This window comes from Zonotrichia albicollis, chromosome 15 (assembly GCF_047830755.1).
Source record: "Zonotrichia albicollis isolate bZonAlb1 chromosome 15, bZonAlb1.hap1, whole genome shotgun sequence".
NCBI lineage: Eukaryota > Metazoa > Chordata > Aves > Passeriformes > Passerellidae > Zonotrichia > Zonotrichia albicollis.
This window is the reverse complement of record NC_133833.1, coordinates 5,604,414-5,629,446: the sequence shown is the minus strand read 5'-3', so window position 1 is coordinate 5,629,446 and position 25,033 is coordinate 5,604,414. Positions and strand designations below refer to the sequence as shown.

Genomic DNA, 25,033 nt, shown 5'->3' with positions numbered 1-25,033 from the left:
GAGTGCACCCACAAATCAGGTCCTGTATCCCTCCTGCAGGAAACATGCTGTGCTTCCCACCTGACAAAACCAGACCATAGTTAGACCCAGTGTGATTCTGTTGGCCTCGATGTAGTTACCAGGGAAACTATAATGCAGACAACTTTCCTACACTGAAATAAAATATTTCTTAGCTGTCTTGCTTATACTGCACAGACTAATATTTCCAACTGAGCAGAAAGCTGATGATTTTCTCAACTCTCTTTACATGAGGGATGTAAAAAAGAAGTTTGCAGGAGGATGCAAGTGGATTATAGCCATGGATTTACAGCTGCACCATCAGGGTGGTGCAAGGTGCACATGGACAGAGGTTGATTCTGTCAACCAAACCTGCACACGACCCCAGTTCTTCCATTGCTCCTCAGACAATGCCAGAAAAGCATCTTTCCTCAGGAATGCACTGGAAAGATTGGTACAGGAGAAAAGCTTTTAGTTTATACATAAAATTAGCAAAAGCCTAATTTTCAGTTGTATGCACCATGTGGCTTCCTTACTGTCACAGACATCTTTTTATGAAAAATCCTTTCCTTAAGATTTTTCCTCCTGAGAAGCTGAGAGGCCTCAGGAACAAAATGTAAACAATGGTTATCTGCTGCTGTGGAATGCAACAGGTGCATCTGTGATTGGCCCATGTTGGATGTTTACAATTAATGGCCAATCACAGCCCAGCTGGCTTAGACAGAGAGAGCTGAGCCACAAACCTTTGTTATCATTCCTTTCTATTCTTAGCTTAGCTAGCTTTCAGAAGAAACTTTTTCTTCTATTCTTTTAGTATAGTTTTAATGTAATATATATCATAAAATAATAAATCAAGCTTTCTGAAACATGGAGTCAGATCCTCCTCTCTTCCCTCATCTGAAAACCCCTGTGAACACTGTCACACCTTACACACCCAAATCACCTCAAGATCATCCCAACATCTCTTCTTTAAACAGACACAGCAGTCAACTCAGTAATTCAGGCATGTTTTGGAAATGCCACCGAGGCTCAGCTGACACTGCTCTGCTGTCAGGACCAGCAGTGCAGAGGAATGATCCCAACAAACTCTTTGGAAATACCCCTGCAGATGTTCACTGCCATGTTAAATACGGGCAGCCAGAAAGGATTTCTCTCACAGGGAAATGAATCCTTACTCCAGCAGGAGGGTCAGGAGCTGGAAGTGAAGGCTACACTGCACACTCCTCCCTGCCACATTCAGCACTGAAAGTGGGTTGCAGTACAGAGAGAAGAAAATCACAACCCTCACAGGTTAGCTAGGACAGTCCCAGAGGTGTAAAATCACAGGTTTTACATTGCACCTCGGGCTTCCTGTGAACACCAAGAGAAAAAAACCTGTCCCAGGAATGTTTCTAAAGTTTTTATTTGGGTTCTTCCCACCAGTGGCAGCAGCCTCTGCCCTGCCAATCTTCTCTTGTAGCTGGAAGTTCCACCTGCCTTTCCCCCAGAGGCTTCTGGAATAAATGGTGCCTTAATTATGTTAATTATACCTTTAGCCATCCATGTGTTCACTTTAGCTGTGCAGAGTCCAGTACATGGTGTTGTTTCCCAGTTTTCCTTGTGGGAAGCAAGTCCTGAAGTGTGAAGCTCTCCATGGCTCAGCTGTCTTGCACAACATTTGTTAAATCCAAGGAATGTTCCCACTCCTTGAAAAGCTGATGCTCCTGGTGCCTCTCTGTGCAAGTCCTGCCTGCCCCTGGCTGGCAAGTGAGCCTGGTTTCATGAACAAATGGGTTTCATTAGAGGCATTTCTCTGTAATGTCAACAGAAGTGCTGAGCAACACCTGGTGCAAGAGTCTCTGATGCTTGTGAGAAGTGGTGCAAATTAGCATCCCCCAGCCTGCTGCTGCTTTCCTGTCTAAATAATATTTTACAGGTAAAGTTTCTGCTGGGAAGCAGTGGGGTTTTCTCACTAGCTGCCTAAATGCTGTCATCAGCTTTGGTTTGCACTGAGTGACTGCTTGAGGCAGAACCTGCATCTGTGAGTGCAGTGTCACTGCTCTGCAGTGCTGAACAACCCCCAGGTTTGCAGCAATTCCCCTTCCTGTGCTCTGCTTGGCCTCCCTGCAATCTGCATTTATGCAGAGTGTTTTACATGCTCTCCCCTGCTCTCTGCAGCTCACTAGAGAGTCTCTTTCTCCAGCAGCCTAAAAATTCTCCCAGAATAGAAATCAGTAGGGAAGGTGTTTGCTGGTAAGCAGGCATGTCAGGAAGGGATGTCAGTGTTTTCCTAATGTTAAGGATGCTCTAACACTCTTCTCCCTAAGCCACACATCCCATTTTCCAGGTTATTTTCTCAGTCCTACAGCACGATAACTGAGAGGCTCCTGGTGCTTTCACTGGCCTCTGTGTAGAGTTGCTGATTTTTTATCTTTCATTAGCATAAATCTTTACTGTGACATATCAAGTTCTGCTAGTAAAACATCCAGCTGAAAAGCCTTTCCCAAAGCTTTGCTTTGTATTTGATACCCCCTGTCACTGACATTAAAAGGATTTGGTTACCCAAAGGTCTTTGAGGCAAAAGATGTGTATCTAATGTCACTTTATATAGCTGGTGATGTGGTTTGCAGCTTCTCCCACATCCTGGTCCTTTCCTCAGTCCTGTGAGTTTGCTATGGGACATGATTTTTGTGGGCCCAAGTGCAGGTTCAGGAGAAGCCTGTAGCTGTAAAAGTCCCCTCTGTCATGCTGGTAAAATGACACACATTTCACCTAAGATTTTTTAGAAAAAAACCCTCAAATTCCACTTTATTTGTGCTGAAGGTTATGCTTTATAGCCAGGCTGATATTTGGTATTTTTGTGTCACATTCCCAAGGGGCTCCACATTTACCCACAGGTTTGTGGGAGCAGTGGGGCAGAGAAGTGCTCTCCCAGTTCCTGCATCCCCGCCACTCACATCACTCAGAGGGATGGATGTCTTCACCTCCCACGAGGGGGAACTGGCCTCTGGAGCTGCTTGCAGCCCTGGTTTAAGCATCTCCCCTCTGCAGAAGCTCCATCTGGGCACCCGGACTGGATGCACTTCATGTAAACTGTTTGTTCCACCACCCACGGTGAGCAACTCGCGCAGAAGTTCCACCAGAGACCATAAAACTGCAAACCATAGGTCCAGATCTCACCATCTGTCGCACTGCTGCCTCCCTGCTCCCCAGACAACACAGTCTCCCACTGAGTTTAAAAGATCTCAAGCTTAAACTTGTTTGTTTGGGATTTTCCACCAAACCTGGTGCTCTGAGGCACTGCAGAAATCAAAATGTTGTAACTCTTATCATTTATTGTCCTCGCAGTGCAGGCAGGATTAAAGCTGTTCTAATGAGAGGGAAGAAATGGTAATATTCCCCCTGACATTAAGTAGCTCTGAACAAAGCTGTGAGCACAATGGAACGGAACATTAATGTGAAAAGGGAAAATAAAAACCCTACAAGGCATGACTATAGCAAAGAGCCACCAGGGGAGGCACTTAAGGCCACAAAAACCAGCACTCTCAGATGTCAAAGGATCTTGTCATTCTGCACCAAACTCAGCCCTTGCTGAGATGTTAAATAGGTTTCAAAACCATTAGTGCTTTCACAGACCTCAGGTGAACACAATGTGCAACCAGGTAGCACAAAAAGGCTGTGCTCTAGGGCTTAATCCTTGTGTGCTGAGTAGTTTGTTGAGTTTGTTGGGTTTGTGCCTTTCTCTCCTCTTCCCAGGAAACCAAAGGCTCCAGTGACAGCAGGAGGGGTGGCACTTTCGGGACAGTGATAGCACATGTAGGTTTTGGAGCATCTGCTTTGCTAACTCAGCAGATACTTGTGGTATAGCCCTGAAAGTGGATAGAAAATGTGAAGGTTTCTAAATAATGTGCCAGCTAATGGGTTTAGGTACCTCTTGCCACTTCAAGGCCTCAAGGACACGATAATCTGTCCTGTGTGTGGGAGGTTCTCTTTGAAGGGTCCTTGTCCTTGGTAAATGTAAAGTTCTGCAGACAGTTTCAAGACAGGCCCTTACAAAATCCCCACCAGAACCTGAGGCTTGCACTGAAGTCTGAGGCTTTAATGTCTACAAAGAAATAGAATGTATTAGGGAAAGAAAGGAAGCTGTTGAAGACAAAATGTACTTCATCTGCAGCAAGACCTTCTCTATGTGACATATTTGCTTTCTGCCACTGCTTATCTTCCCCCCTCCCACTCCTCACTCCCCTCTTTTGACTGTTTTAATAATTCAGCACTTACAGCCCAGAATTAAATGCTGTGGTTAGCTGAGAGGTGTGCTGTATACTCTATTAAGATGCTGGTGCTCTGTTCTTTCCCTCTGTTGTTGTTCATGTTTCCCAGCAGAATCCACACCATGATCCTCTACTTAGTTTCCCTTGTACAAGAAGCTGTACAGCATTTCAGAAGGACCAATATAATGCAAAAGGCCATCTAATAAAAAAGCAGAAGGAAAATTGGTTCAACCCTCATTCCTCATCTGCTTTTACAACGTCGCTGTCTCTTTTCCATTTGTAGTAATCTTGCTTTAATATTTATGTCTCTGCTTCAGACACAGAGAGTTCAGTGAGGACAAATGATGAGTTCTCAAATTCATTGTGGAAGGTTAGGTGAGAGCAGGGATCTCTGGTCTTCCTGAGTCCCTGGGTCCCATGGGAGCACCCATCTGCAGCTGAGGGCCCTACAGGGATCACTCCTTCCCTCTGGAGTGGCTGCAGGGGAGCTCAGGGTGAGGGTTGTGGGGTAAGAGGGTTCTGGAGCTTTTGCAGAGCTCCTGGGAACCCAAGGAGAACCCAGCACAGCAGCATTTTCTGCTGGGCTCTTTCTGGACACAGTAAAAAGCCAGATGCCCAGCAGGCCTGGTGACAGTGTCAGGCAGTTCTGGCACATCTTTAAGGTCTCTTCCAAGCCAAACCATTCAATGATTCTAAGATTCTCAAAGACAAAATGTGCTGCAAAAGGCTCTCAGAAGACTGTGTCCCAAATGGGTTTGTTAGCTGTCCCCCAGAAGGAGCCAGACTGGCATGGAGGAAAACACTCCCATTTAAACAATGAGACAAGGTGGAAAGGTCAGATCTTTTATTAGAGCTGAAAAATGCAGAGTTTTTTCCAGGCACCAGAGCCCTTCTGCACATCTTTTCTGGTTCTGAGTTATGAAAGCAGGGGGTGCTGTGGAAAAGCTGTGGCTCTGCTATGGGACACTGGAGAGATGAAGGCAGTGGAACAACAAGAGCCTTACACAGTTTGAGAGCATGGCACCAGTGCTTCCAGCTCAGAAATGGGTCCCATTTTGGGTCTGAATGAGCACAGTGCAAAAGTCAGCCTCTGACCAAAGGGACTGGGACAGATGGGCTCAGAGAAAAGCAGTTCCCTCACAAGGAAAGATCCAAACCATCGTTAATAACAAACCTGACACAGAGATGGCAATGGACCCATTTCTCCTTGCACATAAATTGATCTCTTAACCACAGGATCCTCATTAGCCAAACTGTCCCTATTAGAATAATAATCTAATTCTCCCCACAGAAGAAAAGAGACCCTCTTAAGGATGCTTCTGATCTCACTGTCTTCTGCATAGGGATTTGCATCTAATTCCTATTAAAAGTCATCAGAAGTAGTTTGTGTTGACTGTAAGCCCTTCAATATATTTAATTCTTAGTTATATGTGACTCAACAAAGTACTAGCAACGCCAAAGTTGCTAAAACACTTTTAAAAACAAATAAAGCAAGCAGTAGAATATTGACACAAATATCATCATTTTCCTTCTTTCCTTACTTCAACAAGTTCAGTGACCTCATTAAAACCTTTGATATTTGAATTTTTTTCTTCTGTTTTGTAGTCACACAGGATAAGAACTGCATTCAAAGACTTTAGTAGAAAAATAAAAAGAGGTTTTGAGATGTGAAGTACACAAGTGGAAGAGCAAGGACCTTCAACTGGTTTCTTAGAGAGATTAAAGTAAACTCCCCATGACTGTATCTTCCACCACCATGATTTTAATTCAAAAGTTCACTTAAATAAATAAGAGTCCATGTTGTGAATTTTTGGTGACCAAACCACCATGCTATTTCTGTTTCCTAAAACTCAGTGGCATGTGAGAAAAAACCCCAAATGCAATTTGATCTCAAAGGAAATTTATCATTTGTCAGCCAGGCAAACTAAGACTTATTTGTTGTGCTGGCAAACTTCGCTGAAAAACTTGAAGCTATCAGCTCATGCATTTATGAGCAGCTCTTCAGTCACAGATTATTGTTAAAATATGAGGGAAGGAAAGCAGATCTAAAAACCAACACTACTTTTCAGCTTCCAGGATCATTAGAGCAGCAGTGCAGGGAAATGATGGAAGGGAGCACTGTTCTGTACCTTTTGTATATTTGAAAGAAAAACACGGATTTCTTGTGATAGCACATCAGCCTGATTTGCAGTTGATCAAATATGTGGGACATATCTGCTGTCAGCTAACCAAACACACGAGTGGAACAATGGGGGAGTGTGGAATCTGTTTGGCTTTCCCCTGCTGCAGAAATCTGTGGGAACATGCTGTCGTTGGGATGTGCTCTGGCACCTACGCCACAGAGGAGAGCTGTGAGGACAAACATTGGGGAGGAGAGCTGAGCTGAGCCTAATTGCAGCAGACACCAGAGCTTTTCCCTTGGAACCCCACCAGCTTTGCCAACCTGATGTCAGGTTCTCCCATCTCAGCGTAGGGTCGCCTGCAGGCAGGGCACGCTGAGGATTAATTATGCATGCAAATCCTCCCTCCTCTTTCCCACATGTGCACAAGCACGCTGCAAGTGAGCAAAGGGAAGCATGTGGGAGCTGCTTCTTGACACCACTGTTGTCAGTGAGTATGTTCTGCTGCGAGTGAGGGTGTTGGTTCTGTGTCCCAGCAGGTTTGGGCACATGGAGATGGTATTGGGGCTGCAGGCATTGCAGGACTCATCTTTAGCAGCTTGCAGGATAACTGAGATCGCTATTTTGTTATCATTGCAATTTTTAAAAGGCACTTTTTCATTTTGGTGTATGCTGGGTTGATTGCTTCGAAGATTTCTTTTTATTTTGGAACCTATATTGTCTCTAATTTTTTTGTTTGGGGTATGGGGAATAATTTGGTCACACGTGCAGCTCAGCATCATAGGAATAGCTTTCCTGGAGAAGATGCTGTGTCTTCCCTCCTAGATGCCATGACATTCTCCTGGGTCAGGAAGGCCTCTGAGGTCTGGCAGGGACCATCTGGGCTTCATGTCCCCTTTTGCAAGTGAGAGCATGAGTCATTTGTGAGGAACATGTGGGGATATTTCATTTAATCAGGTTTTTTACCGCTCTTGTGGCTTTGGGTATTAGCACTGTCTCTGCTACTTCTGTTCTCTGACAGAGGCACATGCAGCAGCTGAATCTCCTAAGAGTCAACTGAGCCATATTATTGGCTCCCTCCAGGGGTAGCTGGGTGAAACTTAATAGTCCATGAGATACAACAAGTCAGTAGAAATGATCTAAGGTCCCTTTCTAGTCTTAAACTCAGTGAAATGGTGAAAATTCTGCTTCTAAAGGAGATGGCAGATGAGCAGTTGCCAGGATCTCCTACCAGGCTTCCTCCCCAGCTGTGTCCCTGGAGAGCACTTCTCTTTCTGCAGTCTTGTTTGCAGATTCTCAGCAGAATGCACAGTTTTCACTGCTGGAAACCAAATCCTGATTTCCATCCTTCTGTGCAGCCCATTTGCCCTTCCTCCCGTCTCAAATCCTAAGACTATTTCAGCCCCTCTTTGTGGTGATGGTTTCTGAGAGAAACTCTTTGGGTTATCTTCTTTCGCCAAAACCTGAAAGAGATATCTGCTTTATCTGACATCTGCCTTTCACCCTTCACAACGTGGATCAGGTCAAACACCCCCTTGTAAAATACCTCTGACTCTCCCAATGCAGAAATCAATTTTGTTCATCTACTCACTCTGGTTAAGAGCTGCAGCCAAAAAAAAATTCTACCATGAATTTTTACAGACTCAAAACACCTCTTTTGCTTTCCTCTCCCACAGAGAAAATGTGCAATTTAAAGTTGTGACTGTTGATGTATTTACTGAGTTATTTTTCTATTTCTCGGAAGCATCTGCGAAGGTGGCCAGAGCTGCCTCCTTCAGCTCCCAAATAAGTGTCCTCTCCTGTGTGTGCTTTCAGTAAAACCAGTGTTTGTCTCTGATGTACATTCTTTACCTTGAATATTTCCATATGAAAAGAGAGCTTTGGAGAAACACTGCAAGGACTAGAAATCCTGGAGACTGTGGGTTCCAAGTGAGTGAATCACAGAGGCCTTTTTCCTCATCTGAATTCAAGGACACATCAGCTCCCTGATGGCTACCATTCCACAGGGAGAGAGGGGCAGCGTGCCCTGCTTGTTCCACCACATCAGTCACTCTTTAACTAATTTACAATCTATTTTGACTTTTGCTGTAAGTTATAAAATATTTTAGAGCAGTCAGATGAGCTCTGGCCTCACCTGGCTGCCACAGGCACTCAGCAGAGAGCAGATGGTTGTCACTGGATTGTCTCTTCAGCATAACCACGTCACAATCTTGTTAATGCCTCTGCTTCTGCTTAATTTTCCTTGATGAACAGCACTGGAGATCTCAGGGAGAAATCCTGTGCCTGGAGAAGGAGGGATATGCACCATGGGGGCTGGTGCAGCACACACTGGGAGTGCCTCAGCCACAAATCTCAAACTGATCAATTAAACAAGACTGATCAGGAAGAACACAGCAGTAGGTTATCAATCATTATGGACTATATTTTCCAAGGGCTACTTTAGAGGGAAATTCTTCTGTAATAAATTACAAATTCAAACCTCACCATCACTAAACCCTACGCTCTTAACTATCCTAGCTATCCTCTCAGCAGCCCTGGGAGGATGAATGGGTCTCAACCAAACACAAATCCGAAAAATCCTGACCTTTTCTTCCATCTCCCACCTAGGCTGAATAGCAATCATTATCATCTAACCCTAAACTCACCCTCCTCAACTTCTACCTCTACGCTGTAACAACTGCAACCATTTTCCTCACCCTAAACACAAAGTCCTAAAGCTATCTACCCTAATAACTGCATGAACCAAAATTCCATCCTTGAACTCAATGCTGCTCCTAACCTATCTGTAATAAATCACAAATTCAGGTACAGCCCAGAACTGACATTCTCTGTCCTTTCCCACCCTGCAGCCCAGAGGCCACCAACAGCACATGCAAACAGCCACAGATGTGTGCATTTGCATCCAAGCACACTCTCCTCACTTGTGCTCACATCCTGGGATGGACAAACATTTCTGCTGCTGGATTTCACCCCGATTCCTGCCTGCAGGAAGGAGATTGAGGTGGAGCTGTCCAACTTGAGCTGCTGGAGCTGGTCTCCAGGCTGACTGCAGCTCTCCTCTGCAGGAAAAGCTGGGCTGGGGCCAGCTGCTCACTGATAGCCAGCACAGGGCTTGGAAAGGGGGATGTTGTTACCAGCCAATTGACCAGAAGAGCTCAAGTTCTTGGGCCTTGCATTCCAGCACAATCTTCATCCCCTTCTTAATCTTTGTAGAAATCCATCAGTCAGAGGCTAGTGGCTGCTCATCACTACAAAAGCAAAGCAAGCTTAAAATATTTGCTTCTTCTACTTAAGGTTTACAGTTCTTAGTAGTAGATTATTAGGAAGCTGCAGAGCAATCAAATGAGCACAGAATAATTAACAAATTTGCTTCATAAAATGATTAAAGGAAATGTAAGGAGTTCCAGCAATCTCTTAGTGTATTAAATAACAAGCAAGTAATTTCTTTTTAGCTTTGCTGTGTAAATTCATTTGGAGCATCTGTAATTTAAAATAGCCCTGAGATTTACATAATTTTGCAGCCACTGCTTTTACATTTTGCCATGTTCAGTCCTAGAAAGGTGGCTGCAGCTCTCACTCTTCATTCTTCTAGATTAACTGACATAAGTTTCTTTGTTTTTCTTTGGGAGATAACTCTTGGTAAGACTTTTTTTTTTTTTTTCAAATTATCTGTCTTGTCCATGGCCTCTCTTATCCTGCAAGTACAAAGCAAGTGAGGGTTCTTTCCAAACTTACTAATGATAAAGAGTGTTCACTTTCCCAGTTTTCTTTGGTACAATCTGTTTCAAATGCTGGCACTGATGATGTCTCAGAACAGTGTAGGAGGGATGCCTGAGCGTGACTGAGCCACAAAGTTAAAGAAAAAATTAAATTTTAAAAGGATAGATTCCTTTTGAATAGAAAAGAAATCCAAGGAAGCCATGCCTTGCCTAAAACAAAACAAACCAAGCCAGCTAAGTTTATTGTCTGGACTATTAATTGTACTGGATTGTTCAGCTGTCCTGAAAATGTCTCTTTAATCATTCAGTGAGGCTGAAGCCTGGGTCTCTGGAGATCACGTTCTGATCTCTCACATATGGTATCTCACACCCTTCATTAGACCCACTGCTCCAGCCACATGGAAAAGATGCTCAGACTATTTCCATCTATATCTGCTGCATTTCTTCCTGGATGTGTCAGTCTCATGATGAGGGCAGTGACTCCAGCTGATGCAGACACAATTGCTGATTGCAAAGAGAGGCACTGCTGTGAACATAAAGAGAAGAGGGGGTTATTTCCGTCTCAGTTTGGGCTTTCTGAGGCGTCCCTGCCCTGCAGAACAGCAAATTCCCTTGTGGGAGGAAAATGCTGAGATCACAGGTGCTAATCAGTGAAAAGAGGATGAGCAACCCTGCGAACAAACTGCGGGACTGGGATGCCCAAAAACTGGGCTCAGATCCAAGACAAAAGAAAAAAATTCTTCAGTCTTATGAGGTTCCATTCTCAGGTCTCAGCACCACCACGAAGCCTGGCTGCTTTGTTTCAGGGGTGAGACGGGAGCAGGGACTTGCTTTGCACAGTGGGAATCAGGATTTCTTGCTCTTCCCTCTGAATGTTTGGTGCTGGCAGTAGCAAAGTGAGGAACAAAACAATCTTTTCCAGGATGGCTCAAAGCCAGCCAGAATTGATTTTGGGTCCCTGCTGGAGGGACAGAGCTCGCATGGAGCCTTAAGGGTGCAAGAATTTTGTTTTAAGGAGGCTGTCTGCAGCAACACATGCAGAAGGTTGGATACTGGCAGTTATCAACAGAAATCAGGTCAGGGGATTCCCAAGCAGTGGAGAGCACTTGCCAGGGGACCCCAGAATGTCACATCCAACTCCTCAGCCTGCACTGGCATTGGGAGAGCGGGCGAGTGATGTGTGAATTGTCGAGTCAGTATAAATGTCACAGCCAAAGGTCTTCAGAGTCACAGTGACAAGAGGAGGAAACACTGGTGCCAAGAGTTCTGACACAGGAAAAGTGCTGTCACTGCCACCACCTCCAGCTTGGAGATTTATTGATGGTAACTCGGGATGTGCCATAAACAGGGGTGATATTGAATGAGTCTGACTGTCTCAGGGGCTAAGTTTTACAGCACAAAGTGTGAACTCTCTGCGTCTCGCTGAGATCCTCAGGCATTTTCCCAGCAGCTCCCACGATCTCATTAAGTGCTTTGCAGAGAAGGGCTCCAACCCAAGGGAGCCCTCCCTGCACTGCACACAGCACAGCGGCTAAGGACAGACAGACAGACAGACAGACTGACAGACAGACTGACACCTTCCAGGGAACCCAGGGAGCCCTCCTGGGGGAGACCTCCCAGGACACTGCTGGTACCTCACTGGGCTCACAGCCCTGTCTCCATGGCTTTGTGGGGGAACCAGAAACTGCCGAAGTTGTGCTCCCAAGTACCAACACACTCCCAGTGTCAGAGGCTCTGACTCAGAGCCAGCAGCTCATGCCCCAGGACAGATCCCCCTGGAGCTGTGCTGTGGCTGTGTTGAACCTGGGTGAACCTTTGCTGAGATGCTCTCTCAGCGTGGTTTCCTCAGCTGCTGAGGTCAAACACGTGGTTTCCCTCTGGAGTTGTTGGCCACAAAGGGCTGTGCTGCTGTGCAAAGACTTTCCTTCTGCTCCCTGAATGCATCCAGGGCTGCAGTAGCTTCTTTCTGCTGAAGGGTTCCTATGTTCAGAAAACTCATTTTACTCCAAATGCAGCAAAATCTTCAGCAGAGCCCTGGAGACACTGATATTATTCTTTTGAGTAATTTCTTCCTATGAAAAGTAAAGCAGGTCTGTGGAGACCAAGAGCAGGGCACTCCATGGCCACAAGCCCTGTTCTTCACAGGTTGCCTTCACCAACCCACCCACCTGGGGGAAAATTTTCTAGTCCAGAGAGACCCTGCAGCCTATCTGAGGGAAAAGGTTTATTTTGGTGACATTGCTGAGAAACCTCCTTGATTTTCTCCCCTCTGCTCCTGCAGTCTGCTCCCAGTTCTCCAAGGGCGTCTACGCCATCTTCGGCTTTTACGAGAGGAGAACCGTCAACATGCTCACGTCCTTCTGCGGGGCCCTCCACGTGTGCTTCATAACCCCGAGCTTCCCCGTGGAAACCTCCAACCAGTTCGTGCTGCAGCTGCGCCCCGAGCTGCAGGATGCCCTGATCAGTGTCATCGAGCACTACAGCTGGCAGAAGTTCGTGTACATCTACGATGCCGACCGCGGTGAGTCCCAGCTCCCTGGGAGGGGTTTGTAGCTCCACATTTTCTCTTCACACAGAAAAGCAAGGCACAATTCTTCCCAAGAATATTTTTATCTCATTTGCTGTGCCTGTGTTTGTGTAAAACTAGAATGCAATGTGGAGGTTGTTTACCCAAAGTGATGGTGTTGTGTTTCCTTGGCCTATCAGGCCCAAGTGTGTAGCCCCACATTTCTCTTCACAGAGAAAAGAAAGGCACAATTCCTCCCAAGAATATTCTTATCTCATTTGCTGTGCCTGTGTTTGTGTAAAACTAGAATGCAATATGGAGATTGTTTACCCAATGTGATGGTGTTTTGTTTCCTTGGCCTATCAGGGTCAAGCATGTCACCCTGATTTTTTTAAGATTTTTTAAGCCTTCTAATATTTACATTCTTGTAACAAACTTTCTCACACACTTTCTGTAAATAACATTGTTTTGCATTCTTTTATGGAGGAGGAGGAATTTGATGGGCTGTTGGTTTGTCCTGTGTCATTGGAGAGGTGGCACTTTCACCCTCCAATCCACTGTCACTTTTGGAAATCTATAAATGTTGGAATCAGAAATTAAACTTCTCTTTTTTCACCTTGAGAGCAGCGGTGTGTGTGCTGATGTTGTTTTGTGTCCTATAGTGACACAAATGTGTGTGCATGTGTCAGGACTGTCAGCTGAGAGTCAGAGATTCAGAGCAGTGTGTGCAGAGTTGAGTGCTTGGCAGTTCCAGTTTAGATATAATGTAATATAGAATAGAATAATACAGTATAATAAAGTAATTAATTAGCCTTCTGATAAGATGGAGTCCTCTGTCATCAGGGCCTTCTCAGCACAGCTCTAGGGGTTACCAGACAGATAAAGACACTGGTCTAGAAAGAGTCTTTATCCCCAAAAGTTGTGGGTTTGGGTCAACCTATGCCTGCCCTGCTGTCTGTTCTCTTCTAAAGACCCCTTTCTGCTAAAGGTGAGCATTGATCTAAAAGAAGCATCAGCCTGACCCAATGTTGTGTGGGGGTGTGTTCATGGGGTCAGATCCAAGCCCCATCAACACAAGGAAAATACTTGATGTGAAAATGGTTTGGAATTCAAAATGGGGAAATTGTTTCGATTCAATAGGTCCCATATGGAACAGGGCTGTAAAACTCAAGGACACTGAGTCCTGAATTTAGAAACATGAACAGACACATGCTCAGATCTCACCTAAGCCCACAACCACGTGTGAAATTTGCGTTTGTGGCAGATAGCTTGGAAAACCCCAAATTCCCCTTGTTGGTGCATGTCAGATTTCTATGTAAAAGAACAAAAGCCTGTGTGAGGTAATGGAAGATGTTACCTAACTTTCTAAACCACAAACCAAAAAAGGGCCAGAGAGCTCATTGCTCCATGATTCAGTTTCCCAGCCCTCAGATGCCTTTAAAGCTCCAGGCTTGGAGCTGCAAGCAAAGCAGACTTGTGGAAGATAGGGAAGAGGTAAGGTGATTCACATCTCTGTCCTGGAAGTTTTAATTATCCCCTGAAGGGACAGGATGGGCTTTAGAGACAGGAGAAGGTATGAAAGCATCCCACCTGCTTTCTGTTGTCATGAGGCATGAGCACAGAGAATATTCCAAAAGCACAGGGTTGTTCAGGGTTGTCCAGCATGATTCCAGAGAATTGCTATGTGCATCTCCTCTAGAAAGCTGTGAATGTAATTTAAGCAACATAATTCTAAAAGTAATGGTCTCCTGATGAGATGCTGCTGCGAGAGAAGCATGCTGAGTGCGACAGTGTGCTGTGATTGATGAGGGTGTCCCTAACCCTAGGAGAACACAGCCTAAGCAGATGAAAGATGAGAAGGAAATCAAGTCATTGAGAGAGAAATCAAGTTATTTGGGGAACAGGAAGACGGGGATTAGAGTTCTTATCTGAATCCCACAGCAGGGCCTGATCAACGAGACTGATCTGCCAATTACAAAGGAAAATCAGACCTGGAGTCGTCTGTGCTAGGCCAGAAAAAGCAGGAGTCATTAATTCTAGCCCAGATGGGATTGGATCAGATCTAGACTGTTAGCTGCTCTCTGTAGTTCTGCTGCTCTCTCATGACTGTCTCCAGCCTGGCTTGAGGCAGCCACACAGGCTGCCAGGAGGATGGAAAGATGCCATTGCACAACTAAAACCTGGCTCTCCCCCTTCTCTTCCCACCCCAGGGCTGTCAGTCCTGCAGAAAGTGCTGGACACTGCAGCTGAAAAGAACTGGCAGGTGACAGCTGTCAACATCCTGACAACAACAGAGGAGGGCTACAGGATGCTCTTCCAGGAGCTGGAGAAGAAGAAGGAGAGGCTGGTGGTGGTGGACTGCGAGACTGAGAGGCTGCACATCATCCTTAACAAGGTTGTGTTGGTGTGAGCCTTCTGGGGGGGGGGTCTTGCATGCAGGGAAGAGTTGTTTTTCCCTGGAGTTCTCCCCATTTTTGCCTGATCCTGCTCTCCTTGTGGCTCTCATTGGAGTTGGGGTGTGTGCCTGCAGCTGCTGGGCTTGCAGGCATTTCTCTGCTGTGTCACTGGGGAAACAGTAAAGCTGCAGGAACAGCACAAGCTCTCATGACTTTATGCTGAGTGAGCTCCACTCTCCATGCTCCCTCCTTGTTTGACTCCTTTGCTGAGCCCTTTACACCCCCTTGCTCCCCAGTGGGTTTGCTTTGTGCCAGTTCCTCCAAGCAGTGTGCACAAGATGTGGCACTTCCTGATTCTGCAGAGTCTTTCTCCAGTTTCTGAGTTAAGCTGGAGGTGTGGATGGTTAGTGCCAGATTCCTGGTCCCCCAGCCTCCATGTGCTGCACAAATTCTCACACAGAAGGATTACGGTACATCTGTCCTGAATATGGATTTCTGTGGACAGGAGACAAATATAAGCCCAGGGGTGCGTTGAGTCCACACTTCAACTCCAGCCACAAGACCTTTCCCTCTCACACCTACAACCCTTTCATCACTGGAAGGGTTTGGAAAGGGCAATTTCCACTGCTTTACTCATCATAATCAGCTCACTCTTACCTGCTGCTTCCCAGGTCTCCCTACCTAAGGTACCTTTCATCTCTGTCTCACACTTCAGCTGCTCCCTGTGTGGGACAGGGACTGACATTTCACCAGATGCTCAGGGATGAGCACCATCCATCCTTGCTGGATGTCTCTGGGTGCTCCTCTGTTATGTGGAATAACAAAGCTGAGAGCAGGTTGTAACCTCAGAGACAAGGCCACATTCATGAAAGAGAAAACAGGTTATTCCAGAGGGTAAAATCTTCTCTCTGGAAGATTCTGAATTCTTGTCCACAATTTTGGACAAGACCTAGGCAGTGAATTTAGCTTTTCTTCTGTGTATATCAAATTTCTAGCATTAATAGCATCAGGCTTTTAAGCCTGTTTTGTCTAAAAGAATGTTAAGCTGTATAGTAAATTATTACCTAGTCTTCTTGATATGAGCAGGAAAATAAGGCTTTCTTTCAAAGTTCTTCACAGAACTGGAGCAAGTGTTAAACCTAGGTATAGGAAAAGCTATTTGTAAGAGCACTAAAAATCCATATACTGTGATTATTTGTTTTGCAATACTATACAAAATATCAGTTCCCAGGGAGAAGAGGTACAAAGCTGTGTTTTACTACAAAAATTACAGAGCAATTCCAGCAGACATCTGTGCCTGGGAGGTAACACTCCAGTGAAAGGTGGGGCTGTGAACAACTTTTTCAGATGTGTGTAGTCCATTTTCATCCTTTTAAACATTCTTGTTCCAAGTCCACCAGGATTTCTGAGAGCAGAGGTAGTCGTCCCAGTGTGAGAAAGTGAAAGGTTTTTCGTAGTATACAGATGACTGGAGGGATTCAAAGATAGCATTCAGCTCATTATCATGTGAAATTCAGCTGGGACTGTAACTTGGGCACTAACTTGGGCTGCTGGCTGGTCTCTGAGCTCAGCACACCAGCAGCCTCTGTGGGAATGTCACTGTGCTGTTTGCCCTGTCCCTCTGACTGTCTGAGGTACTCCAAAAGCTGCCTCAGCCCCTCGGGGACATTTCAATGCCTTTATCTTCTTCCCTGACAAGCCTGTCTCTGTCTCTCAGTGGCAGTGGGTTTGTGATTTGTGCTCCACAGTGAGCAGGACAGCTGGGGATGGCTGTCCAGCACCTGTGCCTCTCTGCTGCTTTTCATTTTCCCTCCATACACAAAACACAAATAACGCCAGTGACTCCAGCAAGGCGGCCCTCAGCTGTGGAGGAGCCAGTTAAAAATGACCTGGTTTCTCTCTGGGAGATTTCTCTGTGTCATGTCTCAAGGGTTTGATTTGTCTTTGCTGAGGTAGCTGTCACTTGTGAGCCAGGCCTTGGATCAGGGCAGGTTGCCATGGGGTTGTGCTGTGTAGCCTTAATGGGATAAGTGCTGGATGGGTTGTGTTCCATCAAAGCCCTCTATTGTTTCTTCCTTGCCTCTCATTAAAATGAGTAACTGGAATTCCTCCTCTGCCAGTGTTTCACTCTGAGAGGATTTCTCTCTAATAGATGTCAAACTCTCCCATTAAGAAGTGGGTAATGAAACCTAGGTGGCCCAAGTGAGCAATCAGCATGCAGCCCAGCACAGCCTCTCAGCGCAGTCAGGAGGAGTGATAAATGCTATTATAACCTCAGTTTGCTACTGCTGTCCGGACACATTAGGACTGAGCAAGCGTTTTAAAATAAATTAAGATCACAAATAACTGTGTAAAACACAGGAAACGAGCTTCATAATTCAGGTGGATGGGCTGTAAGATTAACAGCTCAGGCAGAGCTGGATGGCAGCCCTCCTCGGTTCATCGGCTCTGACACCTCATAAAATAACAAAGGAGAGCTGGAGCTGGAGGAGCCAGTGCCAGCTATTGTTGACACTGGAGAAAAGGGGAATTGGATCATAATTCTTAGACATCCCAGTGCACCAGAGATTCTCCTTCCTCCTGCAAGGTCTGGGACTTGCTGCAAAGGTCAGTCTCAGCTGATGGATGGAAAGGGATGAGTTTGGTCTGGTTTTGCTTCTTAGACCAGGCAGTGGAAGATACTCAGAAAAGCACCCATAATTAAATGTATATCTCCATAACTTTAGGTAGACAGAGAGTTTTTCTGAGAGCTCCAGACACCCCAGCAGAAGCCACACTGAGGGATCCTGTGCAGGGAAGCCGGTGGAGCTGCCATTAGCTGTGTAAGGAACTGCTTCTAAATGAAGCCTTCATTGGAGTTAATTGCCACCCCCACGTTAATGCTGAGAACCAGATGAGTTTTATTATGCATACAAGAGCACTTCATCAGAGAAGGGATAAGGCAGACAAACCAGTTGCACAGAGCAAGTGTCAGCTCATTTATTATCCATTTGGAAATCCCTAAATGACTGCTCGTGATAATCTGGGAGTGCTGTCCCATGGGGAGGATCAGTCTCTGCCCTCATCTGACGCTTCTCAAGTACCTGCTGCCAGATCCTGGGTACACTGATTTCTGACTGAATCTGCAGTGGTTTTAGGATCATTCTGGCTCTGAGGATCTTTCTGTCCTCACTGCAGTTTGTGCAGATTTTGCCTGTGCCTCTTGGCAATGCAGGCAGCAATTCAGAATCAGTTCATATGACAATGGAAATAAGAGGTAGTGTTGCCAGCCAAGAAACCTAATGGAAACAGCAGATTTCTCTCAGAAACTGGCAAATATTGTGTTTGTACAGGCTTTGAAGGCATTTGGGCCTTTTTTTCCACTTTCTTTTTTCTGTTTGTAGAGTGGCTCAGTTGCAGATGGTATCTGACTCTAGTAAACTAGTAAGAATTTAACAGTGTTGCTGGAAATCAATAGAGAGGAATTTCAATGAAAAAATGGAGTCAGCAAGAATAATGAAGACTTTAAAGTGTATTTTTTCTGTACTCTTTTTAAATCAAGGGAGAAAAATACACAGACCATTGTATCAGTGCCTCTGTTCCCCCCAGTCACAGACAAATCTGCAACAGGTAGAAAAGAGAAAAGAAAGGGAAACTTTTGCAGCTAACATAGAAAAAAATCAGTTGTTACTGATTGGTAAGCAATTGTGTTGATAAAAGAAAATAAAAGCCTGAGTCTGCTGTGTCAGGGAGAAAGAAATAAGTGGCAAAGCACATGTATTGGGACACCATGAATATGAATATATACATTATCTCAATGAACATGCAGGGGAATCCTCTGTGGCTTGCCAAACAGCTTCATTCTGGAGGTGTAGTTTGAAACTCCACTGGTGCACAAAAACTTACCCATAACCTAAATTTCCAGCCATCTCTCCCAGGCAGGTGTTGGCAGCAGGGGCTGTAGCTTGGAGGATGTGCAGGATTGCTCTCTAGTCTTGCTTAATGTTTCAGTTGCTTTCATAGGACACAGGGACTCCAAATCCCCATTTGTTCCTTTGGTATCTGAAATACAAATCTTGTTAAGGCTTTATCTTCCTCCCTGAGCCTTTAGGAAACAGGTTGGTTTGGTTGTTTGCTCTCCCTGCCTGTACAGTGTTCCTGGGGATCTTGCCCTGTCTAATTTCAGATTTGCTGCTCAGACATCATGTGTCAAAGCTCTGGCCACCCTCTAATAAGATTGGGAACTTTTCTTTTGCTCTGTCTTCCTGCTCACAGCTGAAGAGTCTCAGCAAGGAAAAATAAGAGTGAGAAAGAGCAGATAACTGATATTCTTCTTCCTTAATTGATCTCTACTAATTATCCTTGTTTTTTATCTTGCAGATCATCTCACTTGAAAAAAATGGCAATGGGTACCACTACATTCTGGCAAATATGGTGAGTTACCCTAATAGGTTCACTATATTTATAATTACTGAGCTGTACACTCTTTTTCTCATCAAATTTCTAGGTAGAAAAAAATAATAAAATACCACAGTCTTTTGCTGTGCTCTTCTCATGGAGTTTTCTCTCTTGAGCCAGCAAGATTATCTCCAGGGTATCTCCAAGTGTGCTGGGGGTTTGTAGTGGTTTGACCTTGGCTGGATGACAGATGCAGACCAAAGTAATTTTATCACTCCCCCTTGGTGTTAAATGAAATCTGACTGTCATGGCTCCAGGGAGAGAATTGAATGCAAAGATTTCTTTGAGGAAAGGATTCTCCCTTTAATGCAGGGAGGCGCTGCCTGAGGACAGGGCAGCACTGGGCAGTGGCAGGACCATCTTCCTGGAGCAAGTCTCACAGGAGGATGGAAAATTTCTTTGCCTAGTGAGATTAGGGGAGAGGTAAGAGAAAGAAACTGAGGTTTTCCACAGCAGAGCTCCTACCGTCTCCTCCCCATATGTGTCCATCCATCCAGGAGGATGCACTGCAGAGGCTGGGGTGATGCTGGCACTCTGGGGCTGATGCTGGCACTCTGGGGGTGATGCTGCCTCCTGGGATTTCTGTGTCCCTGTGGGGTGAGCCCTGTGCAGGCTCTGGACCTGTTCTTTCAGCACAGAGCAGCGTCTGGGAGGCAGCACGTCAGCCCCGGGGTAATTAAACTTTAAACTGCCAATTAGTCAAGCAGTTGCTGCCCATCTCCTTTTCTCAGTCCCAAGATAACTCTGTAATTTACCAGGCAAAAATGGCCACATCATTACCCTGCAGTGCCCTGTACTGACCCTGCACCCTGTGCTGGCTGCCTACCGTGTAATTACAGAGATTAAAATGTTACCTTGTGCAGGGGGAGACATGCAAAACTACAGAGCAGCCAATAACTTCAACTGCTAATTTAAAAAAAATTATTATTTGCCATAACCTAGGTCCTGGATGTTTATGAAAGTCCCTTCATTAAAGTTAAGCAGGAAAGAGAGCTGGAGTCACTGGAATGAGCATGTCTGTGCAATTTTAAGTACACCCACACAGGAGGCTGAATGACAATATCACCTCTTCCCCCTGCACAGTTTCATAAGGATAAATGCATGAAAGGCACGAGGTGAACTGAACTAACACTCAGATGGAGGAGATTTGAAGGACATTTCTTAGCATACCACTCTCCCTCACCTTCACCCAGAGAAAAGTACACTTGTCCCATCTTTAATGTGTTTTCTCAGCCTTTGCACAAATGCTGAGAGGACAGAGCTGGCTGGGAGAGGTTGCATACTCAGCCAATAGGGTTTATAAATAATTAACTTGGAGCAAAAGGCTTTTCATTTCTCCAGCCCCTCTGCAGGGACATTCTGCCTCCACTGCAGCTCAGTGGAGGGGGCTTTGGGTCCCACAGTGTCTGATGGGACCACCAGAATTCACTGGTGTTCTCTCCAAGCAGCTTGTATTCCAGGGAGAAGGAGCAGAGTGAAAGGAATTCAAGCTTTACCTTTGGTCTTTCCTGCTCCTTAAAACCCAGCATCACATAAGAGCCAAAAGTCAAAGAGGAGAATACTTTAAAAAGAGAAAAAAAGTAGGGGATAATCAGACAACATGGGAAAACTATTTTTAAAAAATCCTGGCACCTGTCAAGCTTAAGAAGGTCTTTTCCAGGGCAGATTAACATGAGCAGGTTCAGACACCAGAAGCCAAATCAGCTGCTGTAATGTGCTGCACCCACACGAGAGCTACTGGATGATGGGTTCAGCAAGGAGAATGGCAAAAAGGCCCTAAGATCCCATGTTTCTGAGACCACAGGGCAGCAGGGAAGGACAGCAAGGCTCCCTCAGTGGGGATGGCCAGGGATTTTATAAGGGACTGGCAGAAGCTGGCCTCTGGCAGGGTTAAACCCTGGTGCAAACACTCTGATCCGAGAGATCACAGCAGGTTTTACCCTCTTCTGAGGACACCTCATGGCTGGATCAGAGCCTTCAGAGGGTGTAGCGTGCTGTAATTTATTCCCACTGACTCACACTCATAGTGGTAGACCTCAAACAGCCCCCATTTTCCCCTGCAGACATGTCCCAGGATGACAGGGCGTGCGTTGCCCACGCACACTCGCGTACCCTCGTGCGCGCCCGCGTGCTGGAGAGCAGCCCTGCTTGGGGAACTGCCTCCCTCTGGAGCACTGAGTCCTCAGAGAATACATTAAGAGACAAAACCTGGGAGTGTTGGGTTTCCAAATGAGTTATTTTTCATGCCCTGTGCTGGCTGAGGCAGTCCTGAGTTAGGATTCTCACTCTGTATGAAGATCAGGTCAAGGGAATCCTCAGCCCGTTCATAGTCGCCAAGTTTCCTGCACTTGCTGGAGCAAAGGGAGGAATTTCCAACCCCAGCCTTTTACTTGACCTACTTGGGCATGGAAAAATGGGGACACAGTTATAGAAGTGACACATTGAAAGCAAATATTGGGAAACATTTCTGGGTAATCCCAGTTAAATTCCTTTTTTTAGTGATATGCTTGTTCAGAGCTATACAGAGCCAAAAACCCCAAACAGCATCACGCCACTTCCCAGTCACAGCAGCTTCAAACGGGTGTTCCATCAGAAATGCAAAATGAGTTTGCAAGGCAATGCACAGACTGAATAAGGTCTAAAAAAATCATCCATAGGCACAGTTTGGAATGGAGGAATTCCCTGTCTGTCCACAGCCACTCCATGGGCAGCCACTGCCTTGCATTAGCCTTGCTCTGTGTTTGCCCAGCAGTTGCTCTGGGTGAGCTCTAGTAAAGTGCTGAGCAGAATTTGACAGCAGCAAGTGAAAGCTGGTATTTCCTAGCAGGAACAGCTTTCTTTTTCAGTGAAATTGCTGTTGCCAAGGTGAGACAATAATATTTCTGTGTTCACAAACAAAATGAAACCATTCTGCACCCTAGGCCATGGGCAAACATCCTTCTCTGAACGTGCTACACCTGCTAAAGACACAACTTCTCTTGTCTCCCCAGCCCTGCCCATCCTATGAAGGTCTGACTGCAACATCACTGCCAGGGGATGGGTTTCTGTGAGCATCGCTCCCTGTCCTCAAGCCAAATTTGGCACTCTTTATGATTTTTGAAAACTGATGAAATCCTGGTCTTTAACCAGTACCCATCAGAGTTACCCCAGTGAGCTTTACCAGAGCAAACCTGGGTATTTGTCAGGTGCACTGGCAGCTTACAGCCATCTCTCTCTTTCTCTTCCCCCCCTGGAACTCAAAGAGATTTGGCAACTTTTAAAAGTGTTTGTTTCTGTGAGTCTCATTTTTCTAAGCTTTGTTCTCAGCCTTTGAGATCATCAGTTCTAGCAACCACAAAGAGGAAAAAAAATACAGTCAAAAATACCAGAGGAACAAGCTTAGAAACTTCTGGGATTCCTTTCTTTTGATGTTCAGGCTTTTTGCCCATAACCTTGGCTTTGTGTATCTGTTTGTCCTATGCCATGGATGTGAGCTGACTATCATCAGGACTGCGAGAGCATCAGCTTTGGCAGAGAAAAATCTTTGTCATTAAATGAGGGACATTCATGTGGCCTGTCTTTAAAAGAAAAGTATGAAAGACAGCTGCCACATCCAGCGTTTCAGCCTCTTTTTCTTTCCTGGTGCATTAGTCCAAGTTGTTCTTTCAGCAAGGGCTCTTTTTTGAAGATGAATAGATAAGTGTACAAGATTGCTGATGGCAGGTGTAGCAGGGAAAAGTAAAGATAAAAACAGTGTTGATTAGCAAAGATAAGCACTTTTTCCTGTGCCATTCTACATCAGCCTGTGTCAGCACTGAGTTAGGCCATGGACAGTTTCCCTTTGCTGGCAGTTGTGGGGCTGGTGGAGGTTACCAGTGATGCCTTAGGAAATGTAGAAATAAAACAGCACACTTTGGGGGAAATATTGGTATAGGACGTAATATAAAGGTTGGTCTTTATTGGAGACCTCCATAGGCAGATATGGAAAAATGTTCACAAAATGCCCAGCACCCCATGGGGTGAATGCAGTGTTGTAAGATTAGCAAATTAACATAACTTACAAAAATCACCAATTAGGAGCACAAGAGGTGATGAAATTTCCCCCAGTTCAACCACCTCTAAATCTTCTCCCCTCAGATGGAAACTAAACTTTGTTTATAAAAATGTGTCTTGAAGAGCTGTTTTTTAACCTTGCTTTCCAGAAAGAACCAAGATGGGATTGGGGTCTTGGAATATGTTTTGTCTTTCTGCCTAGGGAAAAGGTAGGGAAAAATACTGGGAAAACTAGCCACAGATACAATAGGCCACAGAGCTACAAATACGTGTGTAAAAAAATAGAGAACATATTTTCAAAAAAAGCAAAAATCATTCTGTATCATCATTTCCCCAGCACAGCAGCTTTGCCAGCAGAGTGGCTCCTGCAGGAGTCAGACAAGATGTGCTGGGTTTATCCAGGTCCCCTCTGGGTTGGATGGGCAGCTTTGATTTCTTTTTCACCTAAAAAACAGAAGGAACTTCTGTACCACCAGGGCTGAGACTCAGCAATGTGAGACCACCACTGGGTGTAGAGAGGGAAGGGGAACCCTCCCAAATTTGCTACGCACAGGCAGAGAGCAGCTCCCCTGAAGCAGTGAAGGACACCCACACCTGTGGCTGTGTGGGGAGGGTTGTGGTGCCCAGCAAGGTCTGTACCTGCCCCATCAGTGACACCTGGCACTGCCCCATCAGTGACACCTGGCACTGTCCCAGCACAGTGTGAGCTGTGCCACTGGCAGTGTGTCCATTGCTCCAGTCCCTGCTTGTCTGGAGATAAAACGTTATAGTTCTGTCTCCCATCAGCTTGAAATCTGCCGTGTTTATCTGAGTCCCCTGCCCCCTGAAGTGCTGCTGGCTGGTGGGCAGCAATGCTCAGGTGTGAATGTCTCACTGATTTGAAACTCTTTTCTCTGGAGTTTCCAGAAGGATGTGTACAGCATCTCTTTCTCATCCTGGAAAGATCTCAAGATGCAAAATCTATATTCTTCTATTGAAAAAAAAGTGTCCTAAGTTACTTTTAGGGTTCTAAAATTATGCCTGTTAGACCTTTCTGCTTTCTGAGAGGTTGGTGCAAGAAGGCTCATGAGACAAATTCATTTTCTGCTCGGAGAAAGACAATATAATATATCAGTGAAAATTCTGCATTTCACTTCCAAACAGCTTTTCTGTCCTGACTCAAAAATCATCAAGCAGAAGAGCCCCATATAATATTATCTCCTCTGAATTACTGATAGTAAGAGACACAGCAGTGCCCTGAATTAAATTTTGCTTGAACTTGAGTGTCTCATGCATAAGAAAATTATCTGGTTTGATACAAAACTTGCCCACACAGGATAATATGAAAAGCAACCTTGGGAGGATTTTTGCAGTAGTTAATGAGGACTCAAAAACATGAGTGACTTACTGTGGCTTAAAAAAATCAGAGCATCAGGTGAGTAACTGACAGATTATATTACAGCTATTGGAAGGAAAAATGCGTTTGCTTAAACTTCAGCAAAATGGTGTTAAACTAACAAGTTTTCTCAGCCATTTGCAGTCTCCTAATCCATTATCCCAGCTCAGCTGCAAGTGGTGATGTGTAAATCCATAGTAT

General features: G+C 45.3%; 1 protein-coding gene across 4 annotated transcripts in view; it reads left to right on the top strand.

Annotated features, from left to right (window-relative positions):
- GRIA1 (glutamate ionotropic receptor AMPA type subunit 1) overlaps positions 1-25,033 on the top strand; it is a 121,210-nt gene that overhangs the window by 43,362 nt on the left and 52,815 nt on the right. For all 4 annotated transcript variants that reach the window (XM_074551957.1, XM_005483689.4, XM_005483688.4 and 1 more), the window contains exons 3-5: positions 12,368-12,607; positions 14,803-14,987; positions 19,348-19,401. In XM_074551957.1, the coding sequence (XP_074408058.1) occupies positions 12,368-12,607; positions 14,803-14,987; positions 19,348-19,401 (479 nt within the window). The remainder of the gene's footprint in view (positions 1-12,367; positions 12,608-14,802; positions 14,988-19,347; positions 19,402-25,033) is intronic.